We start from the raw sequence: 22,130 nt of genomic DNA on the forward strand, positions 1-22,130 counted from the left end.
TCACTGACACTTTTGAGTTGCTGTTCAGTTGAATTGCCCTATTCACACTGGATTAGTATTATCTGAGGACCTCCTGTGATTTAGAAATTCATTTGCACGGGATAACCGAAGCCTGAGATTTTACTCTAAATTTCTGACTCCCGGATATGATGTCAATATAGGCTATTGCTGCTTGGAGAGGTCTTGTTATTATAGGTCTACCTGTATGATATATCATAAACAGAAGAATGTTCCTTACCGCATGCTGCTATACATGTCATTCATCTCCATCTAAGCATTTTATCATTATTTTAATCATTCTTCTGATGCTTTTCAGCTTTCTCTTTCTGCAAATTGTATAGTTGTATGGTGTGTAGCAATATGACCCAGCACCCAAAATACTATCAAAACACTCCAACCTTCATTCTTCGCAAAAGATGGATAAAAAAGCAAAATCACAGAGATGCCAATTCGCACGGGACTAATATTATCACGGGACCTCGGTGTTCTGCGAGATATGGTAGGTCATTTGCGGGGGAATTTTTACTTCACAAATTACAGACATGGCCGATTCACACGGGATTAAGATCTCAGACAATCTCCGCAATTCTTACAAATAACTAGAGGTCACTTATCCCGTGTGAAGAATAGTGCTATAGGCTTCATTACTATGTACTAAGTTTAACAGAAGCTGTCGTGTTGATCTATTACTGACTGACCATTTTGGTGAGTTTCATTGATTTGTTTTCAGCGCTGATCACTGAACCTTGTTCAACATTTAAATATGAACCTGTAATGTAGAGGTTTGAATCTTTGGGTTGACAGCCAATCGATTTGACTCTTGATTCATTTGTTTTCAGTTCGATGCCAGAGTGTTTTTGTTTTGTAAATTCAGTTTACATTAGAGTTTACAATTTTGTGATGAAATAAACAATCACACGGCAAACTTGAGCTCAACTTTATGCAAATGAGCTTTGATGCACTGACACAGAAAGTGCGGCATTAGGTAAGAAATTATTTTTAAGCGATGCATCAAGAAAACAAATGAATCATTACACCCCTACTGTGACATTAATAGTTAACATTTGCAATATAAAGCATTATATCCAATATAAGTCGGTTGAACCTTCATTTGTTAAGAAGTCCTTGACGGACAGCCATGTCTTATTGTTACAAACGAAACTCCCATTGCCAGGGTAGGTGGAGTTAACACAGTGGGCGGGGCTACGGACACACTTCTGGCGTAGGATGCCCATAAAGAGCTGTAGACCAATCAGAGCGAAGACACTGAGACAGAAAACAGTGAGGATCATCACGTCCGCTAGCTTTTTAACCGACTGGATGAGAGCACCGACAATGGTCTTTAAACCTACAGACGTAAAAAAAAAAAAAAAAAAAAAAGAAGGTTAATATTAAATTAAAATATAATTCCACATTTGAACTTATCACTGAATCTAGTGTCTGTATGAAAGCAAAGCTGATTGTGGTCCCGAAGGTGTCGCTCACCTGGGATCACTGATATTGTTTTTAAAGCACGCAGAACTCTGAACGTCCGTAATGCTGACACGTTGCCGAGGTCCACAAACTCTGTCACATACCTGTGAAAGAAAAAAGAGTGCAGATCGTCTATTCAAAAGAGTGCAGATCGTGAGCATTGATTAATATTCATTCAAAGATTATAATTTTAAATCGCATCTCAATTTGTAAAAGCAAATTTAAAGTGATGCACTGGTGTGTGTGTGTGTAAACATTATTGTGTATACACAATTTACAAATAACCTGTAATGCACTTGCAATGGTGTGTGTGTGTGTGTGTGTGTGTGTGTGTGTGTGTGTGTGTGTGTGTGTGTGTGTGTGTGTGTGTGTGTGTGTGTGTGTGTGTGTGTGTGTGTAAACATTACACAATTTACAAATAAAATATTTAAGGAGGGTGTAAATATAATATGTGCAGATTTTGTTTTTATTCAAGTACTTATATCAATTCTTCTTTATAAAAATGTATTAATTAATGGTGCTTGCCTATAGGCAAAGCAACATTAGTGTTATTGCTCATACTTATTATTATTCTTCTGATTATTCTTTTTATTCTGGACAAAGTTTGGCGCGAAACTCGCCCCGCACCGTTTGTCACAGACCCCTGGGTGAGGTGTCAAATCGACCGGCTCATTGAGGAGAGGTGTGCTATATCTTTTCTAAGCGATCGGGTGTACGATGTTCACACAGCGGACGAAAAAGCGGCCAAAAAAGTCCCATTGACTTAACATTGCGGAATTTTCAGAAATTCAAATCCCAACTGTCATTTTTCACACACACAGACACAAAGGGCCTGACACCCCTGCATGTCTCCCCCTCTCTCTCCCTCAGAGGATTTATATTATCCAGCAGCCAATAAGTAATGGCCTAAAATCTTCATAGCCACACCATAGCAACCAGTTACAGCACCCTAGCAACCATAAGCTATAGGCACGAGGCCGCAGGCCTCGTGCACTCATTATAATGCACTCGTTTAATAGAGATTTTGCCCTAACCCCATAGTAACCATCTGTGGTGCCCTAGCAACCACCCAGAACACCCTAGCAACTGCTTAGCAACCACCCAGAACACCATAGAAACCACCCAGAACACCCTAGCAACTGCCTAGCAACCACCTAGCAACCACCCAGAATGGCCTAAAATCTTCATAGCCACACCATAGCAACCAGTTACAGCACCCTAGCAACCATAAGCTATAGGCACGAGGCCGCAGGCCTCGTGCACTCATTATAATGCACTCGTTACCTTAGTCCTAACCCCATAGTAACCATCTGTGGTGCCCTAGCAACCACCCAGAACACCCTAGCAACTGCCTAGCAACCGCCTAGCAACCACCCAGAACACCCTAGCAACCACCTAGCAACCACCTAGCAACCGCCTAGCAACCACCCAGAACACCCTAGCAACCGCCCAATACACCCTAGCAACCACTCAGAACACCCTAGCAACGACCCGAACAACATGAATAAGCCATATCTCAGCAGCAGAACATCGTACAGACATGGTTGTTGGCTCGTATGCAATCATGTACCACACTCTAGCAACCGAGTGTCGAGTTTTGCCACTGCAAGCACCATTCACATTTTCTTCTGGAAATGTACGTTCTAGTTAAGTTATTAAAGTTTCTCATTTGCCTAAGGACTACTTGTCTAGGTGGATGAACATTAGGATTTGCATTAACAACCTTGTTCCTGTGGACGGAAAAACTCTTCCTGATCCTTATGCATATCGTGTGCAAGTTACTCTAAACTTCTATTTACTGTACATGTGATTTTGTTTAAATGATTTAATGTGGTAGTCAACAGCTTGTCACAGATGCTGTATATACAGCTAAACTTTACAATCTTTTAGAAAATCTCTTTATGCTGCCTCTATTTCAGCACAGTATGTTTTGCCACCAGAGGACATGACATCTGAAATCGTCTCTGTCCTCTCGTGACTTTACACAAAAAGACATCACAATAATCTAATCAGCTGGGCTTTATGGGCTTTGACCATTTTGCTAAATTAATAACAAGCAGAGCGGATATTTTGGTGTCACACACTAGCAGCAGATTGTTCCCACTATGTGTGCTTACAGACAACTTAATGAATAATAATTAGTAATTGAACATCATCAGAACAGAACATAATCCAATGTGTGTGTGTGTGTGTGTGTGTGTGTGTGTGTGTGTGTGTGTGTGTGTGTGTGTGTGTGTGTGTGTGTATAGACATACATATGTATAATTTTTAAATAAAATATTAAATTTATTTTGTCATTTGAAAAAGAAAGTACCTCCTTTTCAATTGTATGATTTTACATACAGTATCAGGACCCCATTAAAGAGGGTATAAGCAGCTGATAAACTTCAAGAAGAAGTTTTGGCAGTTTGCTGGTCTGGAGCCTTCAGGTGTGTGTGTGTTAACACAATGACAAGGACGAAAGACATCAGCAATCACCTTAGAGAAGCAAAATGTCGCTGCCATCAATCTAAGAAGGGTTACAAGGCCATTTCCAAACAATTTCAAGTCCATTATTTCACAAGTGGAAAACATTCAGGACAGTTCCCAGCAAATTCACCCCAAGATCAGACCGTACAATGCTCAGAGAAACTGCAGAAAACCCAAGAACTACACCTCAGACTCTACAGGCCTCAGTTATCATGTTAAAATATATACCGGTAGTCAAGTTTATGACAGTACAATTAGAAAAAGACTGGACAAGAATGGCATGTCTGGAAGGGTTGCCAAGAGAAAGCCTCTTCTCTCTAAAAGGACATTGGCAGCACGGCTTAGGTTTGCAAATGTGCATCTGAACAAACCAAGACTTCTGGAACAATGTCGTTTGGACAGACGAGACCAAAGTGGAGATGTTTGGCCATAATGCACAGCGACACGTTTGGTGAACAGCAAACACAGCATATCAGCGCAAACACCTCATACCAACTGTCCATCATGGTGATGGAGGGATGATTTGGGCTTGTTTTGCAGCCACAGGACACTGTCATTGAGTCGACCATGAACTCCTCTGTGTGCCAAAGTATTCTAGAGTCAAATGTGAGTCCAACAGTTAAAGCTTGGCCGATATTGTGTCATGCAACAGGACAATGACCTCAAGCTCACCAGCAAATCCACAGCAGAATGGCTGGAAAAGAAAAGAATCAAGGAGTTGCATTGGCCCAGACCTCAACCTGATTAAAATGCTGATGCGGGACCTTCAGAGAGATGTGTATAAACTGATACAAACCTCAATGAACTGAAGCAACGTTGTAAAGAAGAGCGGGCCAAAATTCCTCCAGAACAATGTGCGAGACTATTGCAGTCATATAGAAAATGATAACTTCAAGTTATTGCTGCTAAAAGTGGCTCTACAAGCAACTGAATCATGGGTGTACTTAGATTGTCACACATGGCTTGTCCATTTTAGCTCTGTTTTTGTTAAATAAGTAATGACACAGTGTAATATGTCATGCGTTGTGGTTCATCTGAGGTTGTATTTACCGCATTTTTAGACCTGCTAAAGGCCACATGATTTTTATTATGTCCTGAGAAACCAATTCAAAAGGGTGTACTTTCATTTTTCACGTGACTGTATATATATATATATATATATATATATATATATATATATATATATATATATATATATATATATTAAAATTAGATATAAATGAATAATAAACAATACTAATAATTAATATTATTATATGTTTATTTATTTATTTATTTATTTTTGTAGTAAGTCATAAGGGCACAAGTAGGTGTCCTGAGACAGAGTGCATCTGACATTTATCTGACCCTACAAATGTAGATGCTAAGCATGAGAAGAGATAAACCCTCTAAACTTTTAAAAAACAGCTTGGAAGGACAAACTAGAGCGGTTTGTTAATGAGGGGAAATGTTCATCCTGCAGTAGTCTGTCTCTCTCTTTTAGTTAATCCAATCCTCTGATTTGGTTGAGCTGTAAATGCTGGATATTTAGGTCACCTGACAAATCTCTTTCTGGATACCTGTGTACCTTGATTTACATCTTTCTCGATTCCTCCCTCTTTCTATTCCACTCAACTCCAGTCTCTTGTCTCCTTGGTTATGATATGCTAATATCTACTTAAAGAAAAGTCAGGGGTTTTTTTTGTAGTTGTTGTTTTTTACACTTTTCAGTAAAATATGTCTACAAAGCATATATGAATATACAACAAGTTTCACTGAGATTACATTTCAGTGAATAACAACTTAAATGTAAGTCTCTCTCTCACACAAATAAATTGTAGGACTTGGAATTTAACAAATTAACTACTAACATGAGATTGATATTATAAATCACTTTTGTTATATTAGCCACTTAACACCCTTAAACATATCTGGCATTGTAAATTAGGAATATAGTTGGCTCTTTTATGCTTTTGTGCTTCTTTTAAGGCACTTTGGATGCATAAATGTAAATGTAAAAGAGCAGCATGAACATTAAGCTAAACTTCTCCATTTGTGTTCCAGGGAAGAAAGAAAGTCATATAAATTTGAAAAGACACAAGGGTGAGTAAATGATGACACACTTTTCATATTTCTGTACAGCTTATTCATATTAATTACACAGCTTTCAGAACAGACAGTTCTTTTAATCTTTACCCATTAATAAAAATGAAATGTCACACTCACGCCATGAGAATGACACTGAAGTCCAGCCAGTTCCATGGGTCTCGGAGGAAGGTGAAGGGCTCTATGCAGAACCCTCTGGCCAAGATCTTAATCAGAGACTCGAATGTGTAAATGCCAGTGAATGTATACCTGAAAGAATACAAGAGAAAACATTTTACAGTGAGCTGTTACTAGTCACTAGTAGTAACGTGGCTTTTTTAAAGGGGACCTATTAAGTCTTGATTTTGTTTAAAATAGATTTCCATGCTTTAATGTAAAAATAAAATAAAAAAATCTTCTATCTTCCCAGTCTGTCAGTAACGCTCTTGTTTAGTTCCTGTCTCTATGAAGCCCCTCCTTCTGAAAAGCATAATGTGCTCTGATTGGTTGGTTGGACCAGTGTGTTGTGATTGGTCATCTGCTTTGAGCAAGAAATGCCCCACCCCTTTCCATAACCGCGAGTTTCAACACTACTAACTAACTCAACCAGACCTCGTCCCTTTATTATGTGTATTCCTTTGGCGGGATTATTGTGGCATGTTTGTTCCAGGAGGAAAACTCAAGAGACTACAATGGAGGCGTTTCAGGGAGTTCAGAAACAGTGACACTGATATAGAGAATAACTCCCGCTGTGCTTTGTAACTTTGCAGAACTTTTTCATGCTCAAACATAAACATTACTGACTAAAGACTAAAAAAAAACATAATAGGACCCCTTTAAACATACCGTACATATGTAACATTCGCACAGTGATTATTTTGATGCAAGTGGTAGATTGTTGACATGCTGCATGCTCAGATTCAATCTCTTAAAATATATTCCATGCATGCATATGATGTTTTATTTGAGCTGGGTCACCGTGGCTTTGTATTAGAGAATCTAGAGGCATAATCAGTGAATATGGAAACTCCGGTCATCTGTTAAAATCTAGGTCAGGGCTTAGACACCGGAAACCTGCGCTACGCAGCTTTAGCTTAAATTTAACTGTCACGCTCCTGTTTGAATGGACTTTAATGTTATAGCTCCAAAACATAACAGGAAGTGACATCATGGGAAATGTGGCATTCCTGATGCTGCAGGCAGAATGGCGACAGCAGGCTTATGAAGATGCAACTCTTACCAATGTGGTTATCAGGACCCTAGCAAAGCAATTAAATTAAGATGAAAACTCTTTTTAGCATTTCAATACACATTCTGAAGCACATATGAAGGGTTTCTGCAGGTCTTAAGAGGTCTTCATTTCCCCTTACACCAATTAAGTCCTTAAAAAATGTCTTAAATAGATCAGAAAGACTCAAATTCATAAAGTTATGGCATTATATGTTGCATGCATTGCAAAAATAATAATATCTTCCTCAGTATTTTTGTCCTGTTTTCCAATACAAATATCTAAACATCTTTGATACATTTACTTGAGATGCAAAATGTAACATAATGACGTTAGTTTATTCTTATACTTCCCTTTGAATTAAGTTGATGGCAGATATTTGTTCTTGTTTTAAGCATAAATACTTCATTTTAATAAATTTCACAGAAAACAAGATTACATATTTTATTTCATTTTTAATCTTGGTCTTGAAAAAGTCTTAAATTTCCCCTTATAAAACCTGCAGAATCCCCTAACGTTATATTCTTGTGTATTACAGTCCGTCAACATGAAATAAATGTAAATTGATTTCTCATTAAATATCCTATTTCACTCAGAAATGCATCATTTTAGAGTTAAAATGGGTTGTGTGCAAATAAATTAAATATGCAGCTGTTTGTAGTGTTTAAAACTGTGATCAACTTAGAATATCTATACAGACATCTTCTAGAGATAACTAAAAACAATTGTAATGGCAGTAGTAAAATGTTTACTGTAGTTATATATACTGTAATATAAATGTTTAAAGGATAATTCCGGTATTTAACACCTTGAGTCTATATTGTAGTTTGTTTTGGATGAACAAGAGTGGTTGACAACATTTTTTTGACAATGGTTCCTCTCTCGAGTTTTTGACTATAAAAGAATTGGCCATGGACCCATTTAACATTGGAGTCAATGGGCATGTCCGAAAATGTCATTAAAACAGCCAATAATGTTCGTTTACAAAACTGTTAAACTCACCAAGTGGTTAGTGGTGTTCGTTGATGATTATAAACAATATATCGTCGCAATATATGATTCCAATCCGTTTATTTTGCTATAGTGGAACTATTTTTTCAACAATGGGATTTTACAAAATGACGAATAAAACACGACAGAAACTGTATTTCGCAACACTTTTTGTTTCTGGAACATCAACTAACATCACGAATCACTCGGTGAGTTGCACAGTTTTGAAAACTAATGTTAAAGGTTGTTTTAATGACATTTTCGGACATGCCCATTGACTCCAATGTTAGATGGGTCCATGGCCAATTCTTTTATAGTCAAAAACTCGAGAGAGGAACCAATGTGAAAAAAATGTTGTCCACCACTCTTGTTCATCCAAAACAAACTACAATATAGACTCAAGGTGTTAAATACTGGAATTATCCTTTAAACATTTAAAAACAGTCAACAGAATAAAGGTGTTGCTTACTCTAGGTATTTGGTCCACAGCGGAGGATCCGACATCGCCATGAAGCTGCAGTTTGTCAAAATTGTGCACATGATGAACAAGCTAAACAAAGTGAACAAGTTAAGGAAATGAGCAGCAGTTAAGGGTTGTGCACTATTCACTTTTCTGAGAATGCCATTCAAATTAAATTCCTAATATTGAATTAAGGTGGCAAGCAGGATGCAGAAAAGTAATTTGAACTTGGATTCAATATATACATGCATGTTAGACCCTATACCAACTTAGCTACTGAAAGAGATGCTTCCAGATGTCATAGATCCTCTTCTTAATATCATTAACTCATGTTTGCCATTATGATTCATACCAAAAACTTTTAAGCTGGCTATTATTAAACACAATCCACCTATGTCATCATGGCTTACTTTCTAAAAACTGAAAAGAAATATTTAATTTTTTTTCTCAGGGGATCAACCAGAACATTTTACAAAACATGGGACCCTTTAATAAACTATTTTGAGAAGAAAAAATCCCCCCCCCCCCTTATTTATTTATTATAATTATTATTATTTATTTATTTTAAGCATCTGGGGTTGTGTTGGGACGGGAATCTGTGGGTGGAAATTTTGATAAAGCAAAGCCTTAGTGTTTATGTCGCTGAATACTTTCAATGTACCTTGTTCTGATAAAAAAAATAAAAATAAATGCAACTTGATCCTACAGAATCACACATATTAGCCCGGTTCTGTCAACACTGGCTCCCTATTAAACATAGTATACATATTAAAATATTGCTAATTACTTACAAAGCTAAATGGTTACTAAATGGTTTAGATCACCAGTACTTGAGCGAGCTCTTAACCCATTAGAGTCCCACACCTCTATTGCGATCTCAAAATTGCGAGGTATTTGATATAATATCAAAATCAACTGCAGGCGGTAGATCCTTTTCCTACTACATATTTTTTCCACCCTCTGTATAGATAAAAATGTTATTAACATGATTCCCGTTCACACAGATCCGTGGAACTGACTAAAAACACTGCATTATGCATGCTAGACAAGTCATTTGGCAATGTTACTTTGTAAAGAAAGTACGCGTGACGTATTTGGTTTTTGTGCAAACAAAAACTTCATTAACATTATAAGTAAACATTAAAATATTTTTTAAATCCATGAAGTAAGTTGCAACGTAAGCCTAACTACACAGTAAATGAGGACTTTGCTGATCTAAGGTGTACGTCATGTCAAGTTGCTATCCTGTAATATTCATGATGTCATTTATGCTTATCCTAACTGAAAATATGGAAGGATTTCACCCCAGTGATTGGCAAGCAGCTGCTCCTTTACTCAGTTTTCTGTATTATGGATCTGAGGTTTTATTAGAGCCTGAACATGGACACAGTGGAGGGATTTTCAGAGCCTGTGGCATTTGGGGATAAAACTAGAGATAGCTGGCCCTATCTGAACTGTCCAGTCAGAGGAGACGCTGCGTCACAACACGTGTGGCACAGTATAGAGTTTAAACTAAACGTGAGTCATTCTACTAATTATTCTAAAGTCTTGCTAGTATCTAGAAAATGTTGTATTGATGTTCCTAATAACAGTAACTCAGTATATTTGACATCATAATATATGAGTTTTTTTTTTTTTTACTTTTTTGTTTGTAAATTTCTAAGCATGAAAATATAGAAAGGCTGGGATAGAGTAAAGCCGCTTTTCCACCGGCGGGTTCTAAGAACAGTAAGAACAGTTACGGTTATATTTCCACGTGAGCCTGGTTCGGTTGTCTGTTGCCTGGCTGCCAGTTTCTCGGTAGCTGTATTTGAGTGAAGTAAACACGAGTTAAAAAGAGAAATATCTGTTCATCCTCCATAACACGATCGCTATTTACATCTCATGGCAACAACTGACGTATTTGTATTACAGTACATTCAAAGATCTCCGTTATCTGTCCCACAATGGAAAATGAAACATCTGTTACACCATATCTGAAGAGTATAGCCTATAACAAACTGATAATGTTGTTAAATTCAGATACAATATTTTTACAAAACAGCATTTTTAGTGTCTGTAATGTTACGGCAATTTTTTTTTATTTTTTATAGATATTTTTGTCAATACACAAGTTAATTGAGAAAAATTCTGATTTTTTTTTACCTTGTTTGAAATTAGGTAAAATTTCAATATATACTATTTGATTTGTATAAACTTGTATTATAATTTTTTGCAATAGCAAGTTGCAATATTGATCAAATGTTATTTTTTTCATTTTTTATAAAAACAAAAAAATTATAATTCAAATGAATTGATGTATATTTTGTGTCAATATAAGTTAATGGTTGGTTAAAAAAGAATAAGAATTTGATTGTTTTTTGTCAATACAAACCGGTTAGTGGTAAATATTAGTGATAATAATAATATATTAATTAATTAGTAAAGTATTAGCATTTTTGAGTAGTATTTTTTTTTAAATAATGAGTTTAATAAATAATAAAAAGACATACAGTACAGTAGAAATGTTACCGTAGTTGAATATAGAAAGTAATATATGTGTAGTATGTAGTATTTTCTCCATACTGTCCCCTGATGGGGTCTTGTTTCCTTGCCACTGTTACCTTGGCCTTTGGCTTGCTTAGTTAGGGACGTTTGATATATTAAAATCAGGATAATAATATTAACATATTATTGATCTGCCTTACTTAAGGTGGACGATGACAGTAACCTGGAGTGACTTTGTGATACAGTCTGTATGTCCCTTTCTCTTTAAAATATGAATGGTTTTAATTGTTTTAGCACAGAAACGTCTGACACAGAACAGGAAACCTGCGTGCATCACGACCGCGGACGCTCAAACATCTGTGCATGCAGCTGTCACATGATGCCAAATCACTGCGCTCTTATTTCATTTGGGGAATTAGAAGAGGAATATCAGCGGATTTGGTTGGCGATGCCAGGGAAGAACATTACAGCGCTGTTTCAGAGATCAGACCAAATCCAATAGAACTCTGATGGTAAATATTTCAGATTCGCCTCACAGTGTGAGCAGCTGGATATCATTTTGCTGTTGGTCCAGATTTTTGGCTTTTGATGCCTTTTGATAATATCCTCATTAGTTTCAGAGGCCTAATGGGACAAATCAAACCACTTTAAATTCGTTTTCTGATAATGTAAGTGGTGTTTGCCCGTGCAAAAGCATGATACCACGATGTCGTGGATGGTTGCCAATGCACTGCGATGCAATTTCTCTATGATATTTGGGGTCGATTTTTTTTTTTAGCACTTTGCTTTGTGGTTGTTAGGAAGTTCTAATGGTTGCTAGGTGGTTATTTACCGGCCCAAGTCAAATTAGCCTGCCACCCAACTCTAGTTTCTCATATACATACCTATTTGAATGGCGCTTTTGGAAAGCAGATTTATATGGTTATAAAATACCTCGCAAATGAAAAAAGAAATCAGTGCAGCTGTGTTTCTAGAGAAGCTTGTGGTCTTAAGGTCTGGTATCTGGGCAAGTTATTAAACAGGAATCAGAAGCAAGGCTATAAACAGACCAAATCTCTGTGTAATTCTCCAAGCAAGTAAACATGCACACATAGAGAAACTTTCAGTGGAAGGATATGAATGGACTAGAATTCGTATGGAGATTCTTCTAATGCAGTGAAACGGAGTGAATATGTAGAGTGCAGATGTGGCACTGAAGCGGAAGATGGCTTTTCCCTTGTTTACTACTATAAAAGTCTGTAAAAAGAGAAAAAAGAAGAGAAACAGTCAGTCTGAATACATGAAATGTCACTATGCTGCATCTAAAGATACATAATGTTGAAAGGTTTGTTGTCAGAATGATTTAAAAAATATATATACTTTTATTCAGCAAGGAAACGATAAATTGAAAAGCTTTAAGACATTCATAATGTTAAATGTAAATGTAAATAATGTTAAATCATTATTTTGACCTTTCTATTCTTAAAAAAACAGTTTTAAACATTGATAATAATCAGAAATGGTTCTTCAGCAGCAAATCAAGATATTATAATGATTTCTGAAGGATCATGTGACACTGAAGACTAGACAATGCTCAAAAAGTAAATAAATGGATTCATTAACTCAATTAACTCAATACTTCAATTTAGTACCGTAAAGATACAAATATTAAATTAAAAACATTATCAAACTAAAATATAGTACAGTACTAGTACATAATTGATAAAAAAGATAAAAATAATAAAAAATCTGTTATTTTTGACCACCACGTAAAGTTAAAATGTAATCATGTTTCACAATACCACTATTTTTAGTCAAATTGACAATTGATTGAACTTGGATTCAATATATACATGCATGTTAGACCCTATACCAACTTATTGATTAAATTAATATATAAATTAAATGTTCAGCTAATATTTCATCAGATGTATCACAATATACCAGTGAGCAAATTGGCCAATAATAGATAATCACTCTCTGTAATAGTTTATTCTGATTGGTCTTCTGCAGTCAATTATGTTTATGTTGTATAATGGGTTGTTAGTGAAAACTATTACAATTTTAGAGGTTGCTTTATCGTATGCTTTATGAAATTCTCCATTATGTGTCAGATCAGATGTCTATCCTAATATTCATTTGAAAGAAATTAGTCAATAGTTTACATATAGTAATAGTTGAGCGCTGTAAATAAATGTGGACATCTTGATCGTTTAATTGCAGACTTTATCTTGACAAATCTGAACACAATTTGAGACATTATCTATTCTGAAAGGCCCTGTGTACACCTGGTATTAAGATGCGTTGCGGTCGATCGGATCACAAGTGGACGACACTAAATACAGGTGTGAACGGGGTCTAAAACATTTTGAGCTTGTCCACTTTAGACCACTTCCAGAGGTAGTTGAAAACACATTGTTTGGATTGCTTTCGTAGTGTAAACTCTCATGTAATTGAATGTGTTTGAACAGACACAAAACACTGTCTACTCTCCGTCTACTGACCTAATGAGTAAACATTATGAGAAGCGCTGTAGCCAGACGGGATTTAAACTTTGTCAGCTGGAGACCCAAATTTGGTTTCGAAGATGAAAAACATACCAAGCACAATGTTCTCTCATCATTCCTGATTTCTAATATCTTGCGGCTATCAGAGAAAATTGCGTGAGCTTATTTTGTCCTTTAGATTGAAAGATCTGACAAAGTCCACACATTCACCCGCCCATAGACCCTCCCCTTGAAGAAATCAGGACAGAAGTGTTTGAAAGTGGACAAAAGAGACGGATTAAAACACCAGGTGTAAACGGGAATGTGTCTCCCTCGTCTACTTGTGATCCGATCGACCGAAACGCATCTTAATACCAGCTGTAAACAGGGCCAAAGAGACAAAATTTAGAGGGTCCTGTTTTTCAGGAGATGTAGGAAATAGTCTCCATTTTCCCTCCAGTTAATCTCATTGCTCTCCAGGAGAAACCACAGCAGAACCAAAAACAGAAAAAAAACATCCACAGCTTTTAAAATTGCACAAGTACGTATCTAGTTGCTATGCAAGACAAAATCATTACATGCACTTATATAAATACATCTGTTTATTCATGGACTGTGGCAATATTCAACTAAAAACACAAACTTCACATCCATTAGGCCTCATTTACAGCACTTAGTCTTTTGCACGATGCACTAAAACATCTTGAAGGCCACTTGTATCCTCAGACTGACTCACCCTCTGATTCTTGAAGTAGAAAGGGTCGATGTCCTCCAGCGGGACTCCGACCAGTCCAGCGGGGATTTCACCAAAGATACGAGGCAGCCCCTTCCCGGCCTCCAGGTCAGCACGGGGTTTGGGCTCCTCCGTGTACCCGGGGTCCGCCTTGTAATCCTTCGTGTTCTTCGTCCGCTCTTCGCTGATCCTCTGCTCGATGGCCGCCAGAGACTCACGAGTGTACGGTCGCAAGCCATCAGGACCCGCTGGTAAGAGCATGGTCGCCATCTTTTCATCCTGATCGTCCTGTACTAGAAGTTACTCAAAGCTAGATGGAGTCGGCCATGAGACAGAGAGAAAAATATAGTTAGAAAGTCACTCTATGAGCTTGTTGTTTTGCAATTTACAGCACAATGACTGTGGGTTGAGTCCCTCTGGAGTCACCTGATGTACTTAAGGGCATGATGGGGATTCCTCGGGGACTTTCATGCTCACGGGATGTTCAAGGGATCAGACCTGTATCATCTAAATTCCCAGTGCATACACCCTTATAAATAAAGGTTTCAAATAGGAGGTGCCAAAGAAGGACCATTTTTTATTCCCTAAAAAACTTTCAGTGAACAGTTCATCAAAGAACCATTTTGTATCTTAGTGTGAAGAACATTTTAATAATCAAAAGAACCCTGGAATGGATGTTAAAGGTTCTTCATGGAAACATCAATGCCAATAAAGAGCCTTTATTTTTAAGACTGTAGTGTGAACCTCCAGACTATCAAATCACTAGTCTGTGAATACGAAGTCTCATGGAAGCATGAAAGCATTCTTTCTGACTTTTTTTTCTTGCAAAATGCATGATATAAACTCTCAGGTGCGAGAACAAAAGTCAGAATTGCATGATATAAAGTAACAATTGCTTGTTATAAAGTCAGAATTGCGAGATATAAACAGAATTGTGAGATAAAAAGTCTCAATTATCTTTTAAATTGTTTTATTCCGTGACAGAAACAAGCTTCCATAGGCCAACGCACATGACAAGCAGGAAAAATGATTTAGTAAAAAGAGGGAACGAATTATTAAATCATTAGCATGATTTAGTAAAATGAGGGAACGTATCGTTATAACGTAGGCTACGCATGGTTTTGTAAAATGATGGAATTAATTGTTATATTGTGCGCATGATTAAGCAAAACGAGGGTATGAATTTTTATATCATGCGCATGATTTAGTAAAACTAGGGAATGGATTATTATATTCTGTGCACGATTTAGTAAAACTAGGGAACAAATTATTATAACGTGTGCACAATTTAGTAAAACAAGGGAACATATTATTATAACGTGCACGTTTAAGTAAAACGAGGGAATGGATTATTGTATCATTCGCACAATTCACTTTTTTCCAAAAAAAAACTTTTGTCTCAATGTCATTGTATTATATATAGCCTATATCAAACCAAGTGTCATTTATTGTAAAGAAACATTCAAAAACACACAAAGTGTTGTGTGACTGTGTGTTTCTGAGGCATAGTGCAGGGGTTCAAATCTCAGTTCCTGAAGGGCCACAGTAGTGTATAGTTTATTTTTACTTTATTTGCATAAATGTTTTATAATAGCCTATATAATGCACAAAAATAAACAAGAACTATTACAGAGGAATGATTAAAATAAGAAAAGGTGCCATTAATATATCTTTCACGTTTTCTTTCACTTGAGCGGACAAATTTACACAAAATTATGGCAAAAATGGCAAGTATAGCAATCAAACACAGTTGGTTATGTCTTAAGTGAACGTAAACAGTTGAGAAAGTAAACACATGTGTACAGTATCAGTATTACATCCATGCATTCACAAGTGACAGCAGCCTAATATTCTAGTCTATTTTTAATGTTAATCAAACAACAAAGGACAAAGAAAAAATCACTCACTGCTATTGACTGAATAACTTTTGTAACTTTAATAAGGATGACTTAAATAAGGATGTTTAATTTATACAATGAAGACTATGCCGTGTTATTTAAATAAGATTGTTTAATTTATACAATGAAGACTATGCCATGTTATTTTAAATTTGCTTACTTAAAGCTGCAGTCCGTCGTTTTTCCTCTTTGTCGCCATCTCTGTTAGAAATCTGCAATTGCAGTTATTCGCGGAATTATTAACTGTGCGTGGGTAGTAAATCGGCATGAAACAGCGCGGATGAACACAATGTATTGAGGAGAACCTGTCGCGTCGCTGTGGATACTGTACTGTCATCAGCAATGTCAGAGTATACTTTTTGAAAGGGTCAACATTAGAATTTTCATCGGAAAATGTCATCTGAACAAGTAACATTCACTTTTGTTCTGACCAAATTCGGGGGGTGGGGGGAAGCATTGCAGTAGCTATATCATGCTGATTAAATCTAACGATTGCTTATATCACGTCAAAACGTGAAAAATATATTTTTTCTGTAGCCAATCTGAAGTCCGAAGTCTTTTGGGTTTTACAACTGGTGAATCTCCAGTTGTCACTGGTGATTGTCGCTTTAAACTTTCGGGATCCGCCATACCAAGTGCTAAGCTAAACCTCTGCCTCCACCTCCATCATCCACACACACGCTAGCCGGGGACTCCTTCTCTATGTGTACAGAAATGACGTAATGACGCAAAGACATGCTCGAAATTCCCACGGAAATCCACCAGTACCACTGGAATTAAAATCATTATTACAAGCTTACCGTTTTGAATCGAGGTAAGGCAAGCAGATCGTTTTGAACACCGGCTGGTTACGTTTTTTTTCAAAAATGTCTTTTTTGATATTTTTAAACCTAAAAAAGTGCCGGACTGCAGCTTTAATAAAAATGTTGTACCTGAAAACTATCAGACTGAAAAACCTGAAAAGCGCTGTTTATTTCATTTGTATCTTTGTTATATTATATTTATTTGTGCTTTTGCTTGTGCTTGTGCTGTTTGTTTTTTAATTTACTACTGACGGCTTACTTGTCTTTAACTTTTTTTATTTATATTATATATGTATTTAATATATATATTTATATTATAGTTTTAGATGTGGTATCAAAATTGGAATAGAGAATTGAAAATTTCACTGGTATCTAAAATTTTGGTGTCATTACTGGTTTCATGGCTGGATAAAAAAAAATATTTACGGCCAGTATATTTTCTGAATTCACCGGCCATTGGCAGGTGTGGCAAAAAGTTAGTTTTAGACCTTGTTTATAGGTATTTATCAGTGGCATTGCCAGGCTTTTGTATCAATCAAAATAAGCGAATTGCCGGCACAAAATATGATATCATTGTAATATAATAAGCAATGATAAAGTTTACAGTGTCTTAATAACATAAAAAAGCAAAACACATCTGATGCACATTCTTTGTTCTACATTTTCTAGAGGTAGAGTTTAAAAGCCTTGCCGTCATTTTGTGTAGTATTGTTCCATCTTGTTAAAATGAACATCCCACTCTCAGAAAAAAAGGTACAAAATCTGTCACTGGACCAGTACCCTTTGAAAAGGTACTTTGAAAATAAGTACACTTTAGATAATATTCTATATATACCCTTCAGGGGTAAATGAGGTACAAAAGCGTACCTTTTGAAAGGTACCATCCGAGTGACAGCTCTTGTAGCTTTTTTCTGAGAGTGCCATGTGGCTCTTCTGCAAAAAATCTGTGTGAACTTGAGGAGAACTGACTTCATACATTAAAAATCACCAAAACACCAGGGGCCTCATTTATAAAGCTTGCGTACGCACAAAACGGGGCTGAAAACATGCGTACGCCAGTTCCTGCGCAAAAGGTGGGATTTATAAAGAAAAACTTGACGTGAAAATATGCGCACCTGCACGCAAACTCTGACCCATGCGTACGAACGTTTTGGAGATGGAGCAGTTTGGCGACACCGATGGTGAGCTGGAGTTAAATGTCTTTTTGGTCACTTTTAGACAGAAAATCTAAAGAAAATTAGACATATGCAGAAAGATAATACAAAAATAATTTCACTCACCAAGCCAATCACTTGAAGCAAATATGCATACCTTAAATGTTCGCGCCAGCGAGCGCGTTGGGCCGTTTAGTGAAACTGACGCATATCTAACGGCAGATGAAGTAAAACTGTAAATCTTCATTATGAGTCCTAATCAAATACTGTGCATGTTAACCATAACAGTTTAAATAAAAGAATGATTTAAACTATGTTTTACTTCTGATATAAACATTTAGATTAATCTCATTAATGGAGTTAAACACTTAAACTAGCCTACATGAAATTTACTAAAGAAAAAAAAAGAAAAAAAAAAGAAATCTATATATAGGCCTATTCAATAATTAGCCTATAAATATTTGTCGTGGATGCAATGCTTTTGAACACTTTTCCTTTGGCATGCTGTGTTTCAATGTTTTAGCTACAGAGATAATGGCTTATTTATAATTATAAATACTATTTGGTCAGTGGAAAAGATTGAGAAAAACTTTCTCTGAAATGTAATTTACACTATTTGATTTATTTATTCAAAAACAAGGCAAGGATAGGCTACTATATTATTTTAATTAATGTAATGTGACGGCACATCCGTATTTCATATTTTCCTAATGTCGTGTAGGCCTACCATTAAACAAGTTATCACGTGGATGAATAATCATATGTAAATGATATGCAGATGAGGATATGCATAGTAAAACTAGGCGTTGTAAGCTCCATATATGGTTATTTCGGGGAGGAGACGCACGTGCGCACAATCTTCCGCGGAGTGGGATTTATAAAGTGAACTCTGCGCAGGTTCTGGCGTACGCACGGTTTTATAAGTCTGAATATTTTTTTGCGTACGCCATTTTCGGCTTTCAGGCGCACGTACACTTTTAGTAAGGATCCTACGCACAGTTTTATAAATGAGGCCCCAGCTGATTCAAACACATTGAGCAAAAATAATGAAGGAAAGTAAAGAGAAAAGCATCTGCAACATTTTAGACACGCAGATACAGACACTTGATCTGAAATTTTATTATCTATTTCAGACATTTTTTGAACCCCTTTGACTTAAAAATGTTTTATTTAAGTACCACCTGAGATTTTAAGGTAATGGTTTAAAGGGGTGGTAAAGTATGATTTCACTTTTCCAACTTTAGTTAGTGTGTAGTGTTGCTGTTTGATCATAAACAACATCTGCAAAGTTACAACGCTCAAAGTTCAAAGCAAAGGAAGATATTTGCTTTTAAAGAAAAGGACTACAACAAACGGCCGGTAGGAACTACACAACATTCCTTCCGCGTTAGTGACATTACATCACCAACCCTAAAATGTACATAAACCCCGGGAACACGCAGTCCATGTTGAGAAGAGGAAGAGTTGTTGTAGTCGAGCACATTTGTGAGTCAGCTCAAACTTTAGCATCCATCTTTTCACATGCAATAGAAAGTCACTCTGTGTGCATCTCACAACAGTTCCTATACGAGCGATTTAGATTATCATGACAGAATATGCTAATTGAAGATAGTTAACGCCACATCAGCAACATAAATTCATCAACTAACCATTCAGAGACGTCCTGTTGCTTCTACATGTTGTCACTTCTTCTTGAGTCTCTCCATCTTTGTCTGACTCTGTTTTAACATTAAAGGCAGAACAGTTTCTGTCATTTTAGTGTGTCTGCGTGAGGTAATCGCAGCTGCTAACACACATGAGCTCTTGAAACCCCGCCCTCTGCAGCAGCTCATTTGCATTTAAAGGGCCAGGCACGAAACAGTGCGTTTTCTCAAACCCTCAAAAATTGATAACTTTAACATGCTATATACAAATCTGTGGGGTATTTTGTGCTAAAACTTCCCACACACACTCTGGGGACATCAGAGATTTATTTTACATCTTGTGAAAATGGCATTTTACCACCCCTGTAACACATCATATTTTATATGTATGAATAAGAAATTATATTTTACATAGAGAAGTTGTTCTTTGCCGTTCTCAATACTGTAATGCACGCATATCTCCCATTGAATTTATAATTCCCATTCTCCTTCTCCATGATGATTCTCATTGTATACTGTAATGCAATAATTAAACACAATATACACTGTTCAAAAGATTGGAGTTGGTAAGATTTTTTAAATGCTTTTAAAAAGAAAAAAAGTATCTTCTGCTCACCATGACTGCATTTATTTGATCAAAAATACAGTAAAATCAGTAATATTGTGAAATATTATTACAATTTAAAAGAACTGTATTATATTTATATTTTAAAATGTTATTTATTTCTGTGATCAAAGCTGAATTTTCAGCATCATTAATCCAGTCTTCAGTGTCACATGATCCTTCAGAAATCATTCTAAAATGATTTGCCACTCAATAAATATACAGTATGTAAGACTTTTCATGTATTAATCAGTCTTTATTGCCAATGTGTGAACAGCTTGTAACGAAACTTTAGACCAAGACTTTCTTCCCTGACTTCCTAGGTTGTCTATGAAAGCCTGTAGACTGATTTTTATGTGAAGGACTAATTTCTCGGTTTCACCTGGAAAATCAAAAGGATGTGACGTTTACGCGCTCTCGAAAGCCTCTCTTCCGTTCAATGACACATGAAATAAATGCTTATACAATGTTCAGGATAAAGCCGAAAGAGCCATTCTGTACTGTAATGCCAATGTGTCATGCAAAGAAAAGGGTTTAATTAAAACTATAATCCCACACGTTCAGATCTATAGTCTCAAATATACTTTAAATCAAACTATATAACTATATTATATATATATATATATAAGTGTGTAATTTTAATCTGCCGACATAATGCTGGTTAATTGCAGAGCTTGAGCAAACATATCCACATCCTTATGATCAGATGCTTTATAAACTGCTGTTTTCTCACCGCTGTCATTTTTGTTGTGCGTTTATTTTATTATTGACAAGAAAGCGTGCAGCACATATTTACATATTCATCTAAACGTCACTCTCAGCAGCGTGGACGGTGTCTGGATTTTCGTTAACAGTATATCGCTTCAAAAGTATTTCCAACTTCTTTTTACTACTAAGCAAAGAACCAAAAAGAAATGATGTACAACGGTACATGAGCACAAGCAGTAAGTGCTGTTGCAGTTCACTTAACAGCCAGCGGTGTCGCTAATAACAAGAGTTTCTGAATTCTACATATAGTCCCTTTAAATGCAATTTTGTTTTGCAATAACAAAAAAATGAAGTGCTTTAATTGTCATTAAAATAGTCACAAAATGCATGCATTTTTATGCAGAAAGGAATATGATCGGGACATGTTCTTGACAGGTTTTGTATGATTCTTCCAAGTAGTTCATGTTGACTTTGCATGAAAGTTACAGAAACATATTCCAGGAGTCATGTGTGAGATTCTCAAATCTTAAGCGATTATCAATTCCATCTAGTGATTTCTTGTTTCTTGAATATTCATTACACAGTGTTTAGAAATTCGTGACTGAACCAGAGGCGGATTCATTCAGTTCAGTTATACAGTATGTTGTATAAGGAGGAATCATCCACTAAGTCCAGCGAGAAGAAAAGCTTATCCAGCCTTGACCTTCTCAACTTCCTGCTTCATCTCTCATCCTGAATGCGACATCAGACTAAATTGGTGTCAGGCAGGGCATATATTAAAACTGATGACTAACAGGCCTAACCCGCTCTCATTTATAGCCTGTGCTTTTATTGCAGTTTAACTCAGCAGCTGGAGTGACGTGTTTCTGAAGATTAGCGCGTGGAGAAGGAAGTTCCTGTTCCTTCCCTGGCAGACATGTTTTCAATTCTTCACTGACGACCAGAGCCAGA

At 36.4% G+C, this 22,130-nt stretch overlaps 1 protein-coding gene across 2 annotated transcripts in view; it reads right to left on the reverse strand.

The window, feature by feature from the left end:
* scn12aa (sodium channel, voltage gated, type XII, alpha a) overlaps positions 1 to 22,130 on the reverse strand; it is an 85,254-nt gene that overhangs the window by 54,239 nt on the left and 8,885 nt on the right. For both annotated transcript variants that reach the window (XM_079612766.1, XM_079612765.1), the window contains exons 2-7: positions 14,373 to 14,679; positions 12,289 to 12,407; positions 8,694 to 8,783; positions 6,148 to 6,276; positions 1,486 to 1,577; positions 1,106 to 1,348 (exon numbers count right to left, since the gene is read on the reverse strand). In XM_079612766.1, the coding sequence (XP_079468892.1) occupies positions 1,106 to 1,348; positions 1,486 to 1,577; positions 6,148 to 6,276; positions 8,694 to 8,783; positions 12,289 to 12,407; positions 14,373 to 14,639 (940 nt within the window). In that variant the 5' untranslated portion in view covers positions 14,640 to 14,679. The remainder of the gene's footprint in view (positions 1 to 1,105; positions 1,349 to 1,485; positions 1,578 to 6,147; positions 6,277 to 8,693; positions 8,784 to 12,288; positions 12,408 to 14,372; positions 14,680 to 22,130) is intronic.

The sequence above is a fragment of the Phoxinus phoxinus genome (assembly GCF_949152265.1).
Source record: "Phoxinus phoxinus genome assembly, chromosome: 5".
Lineage (NCBI taxonomy): Eukaryota > Metazoa > Chordata > Actinopteri > Cypriniformes > Leuciscidae > Phoxinus > Phoxinus phoxinus.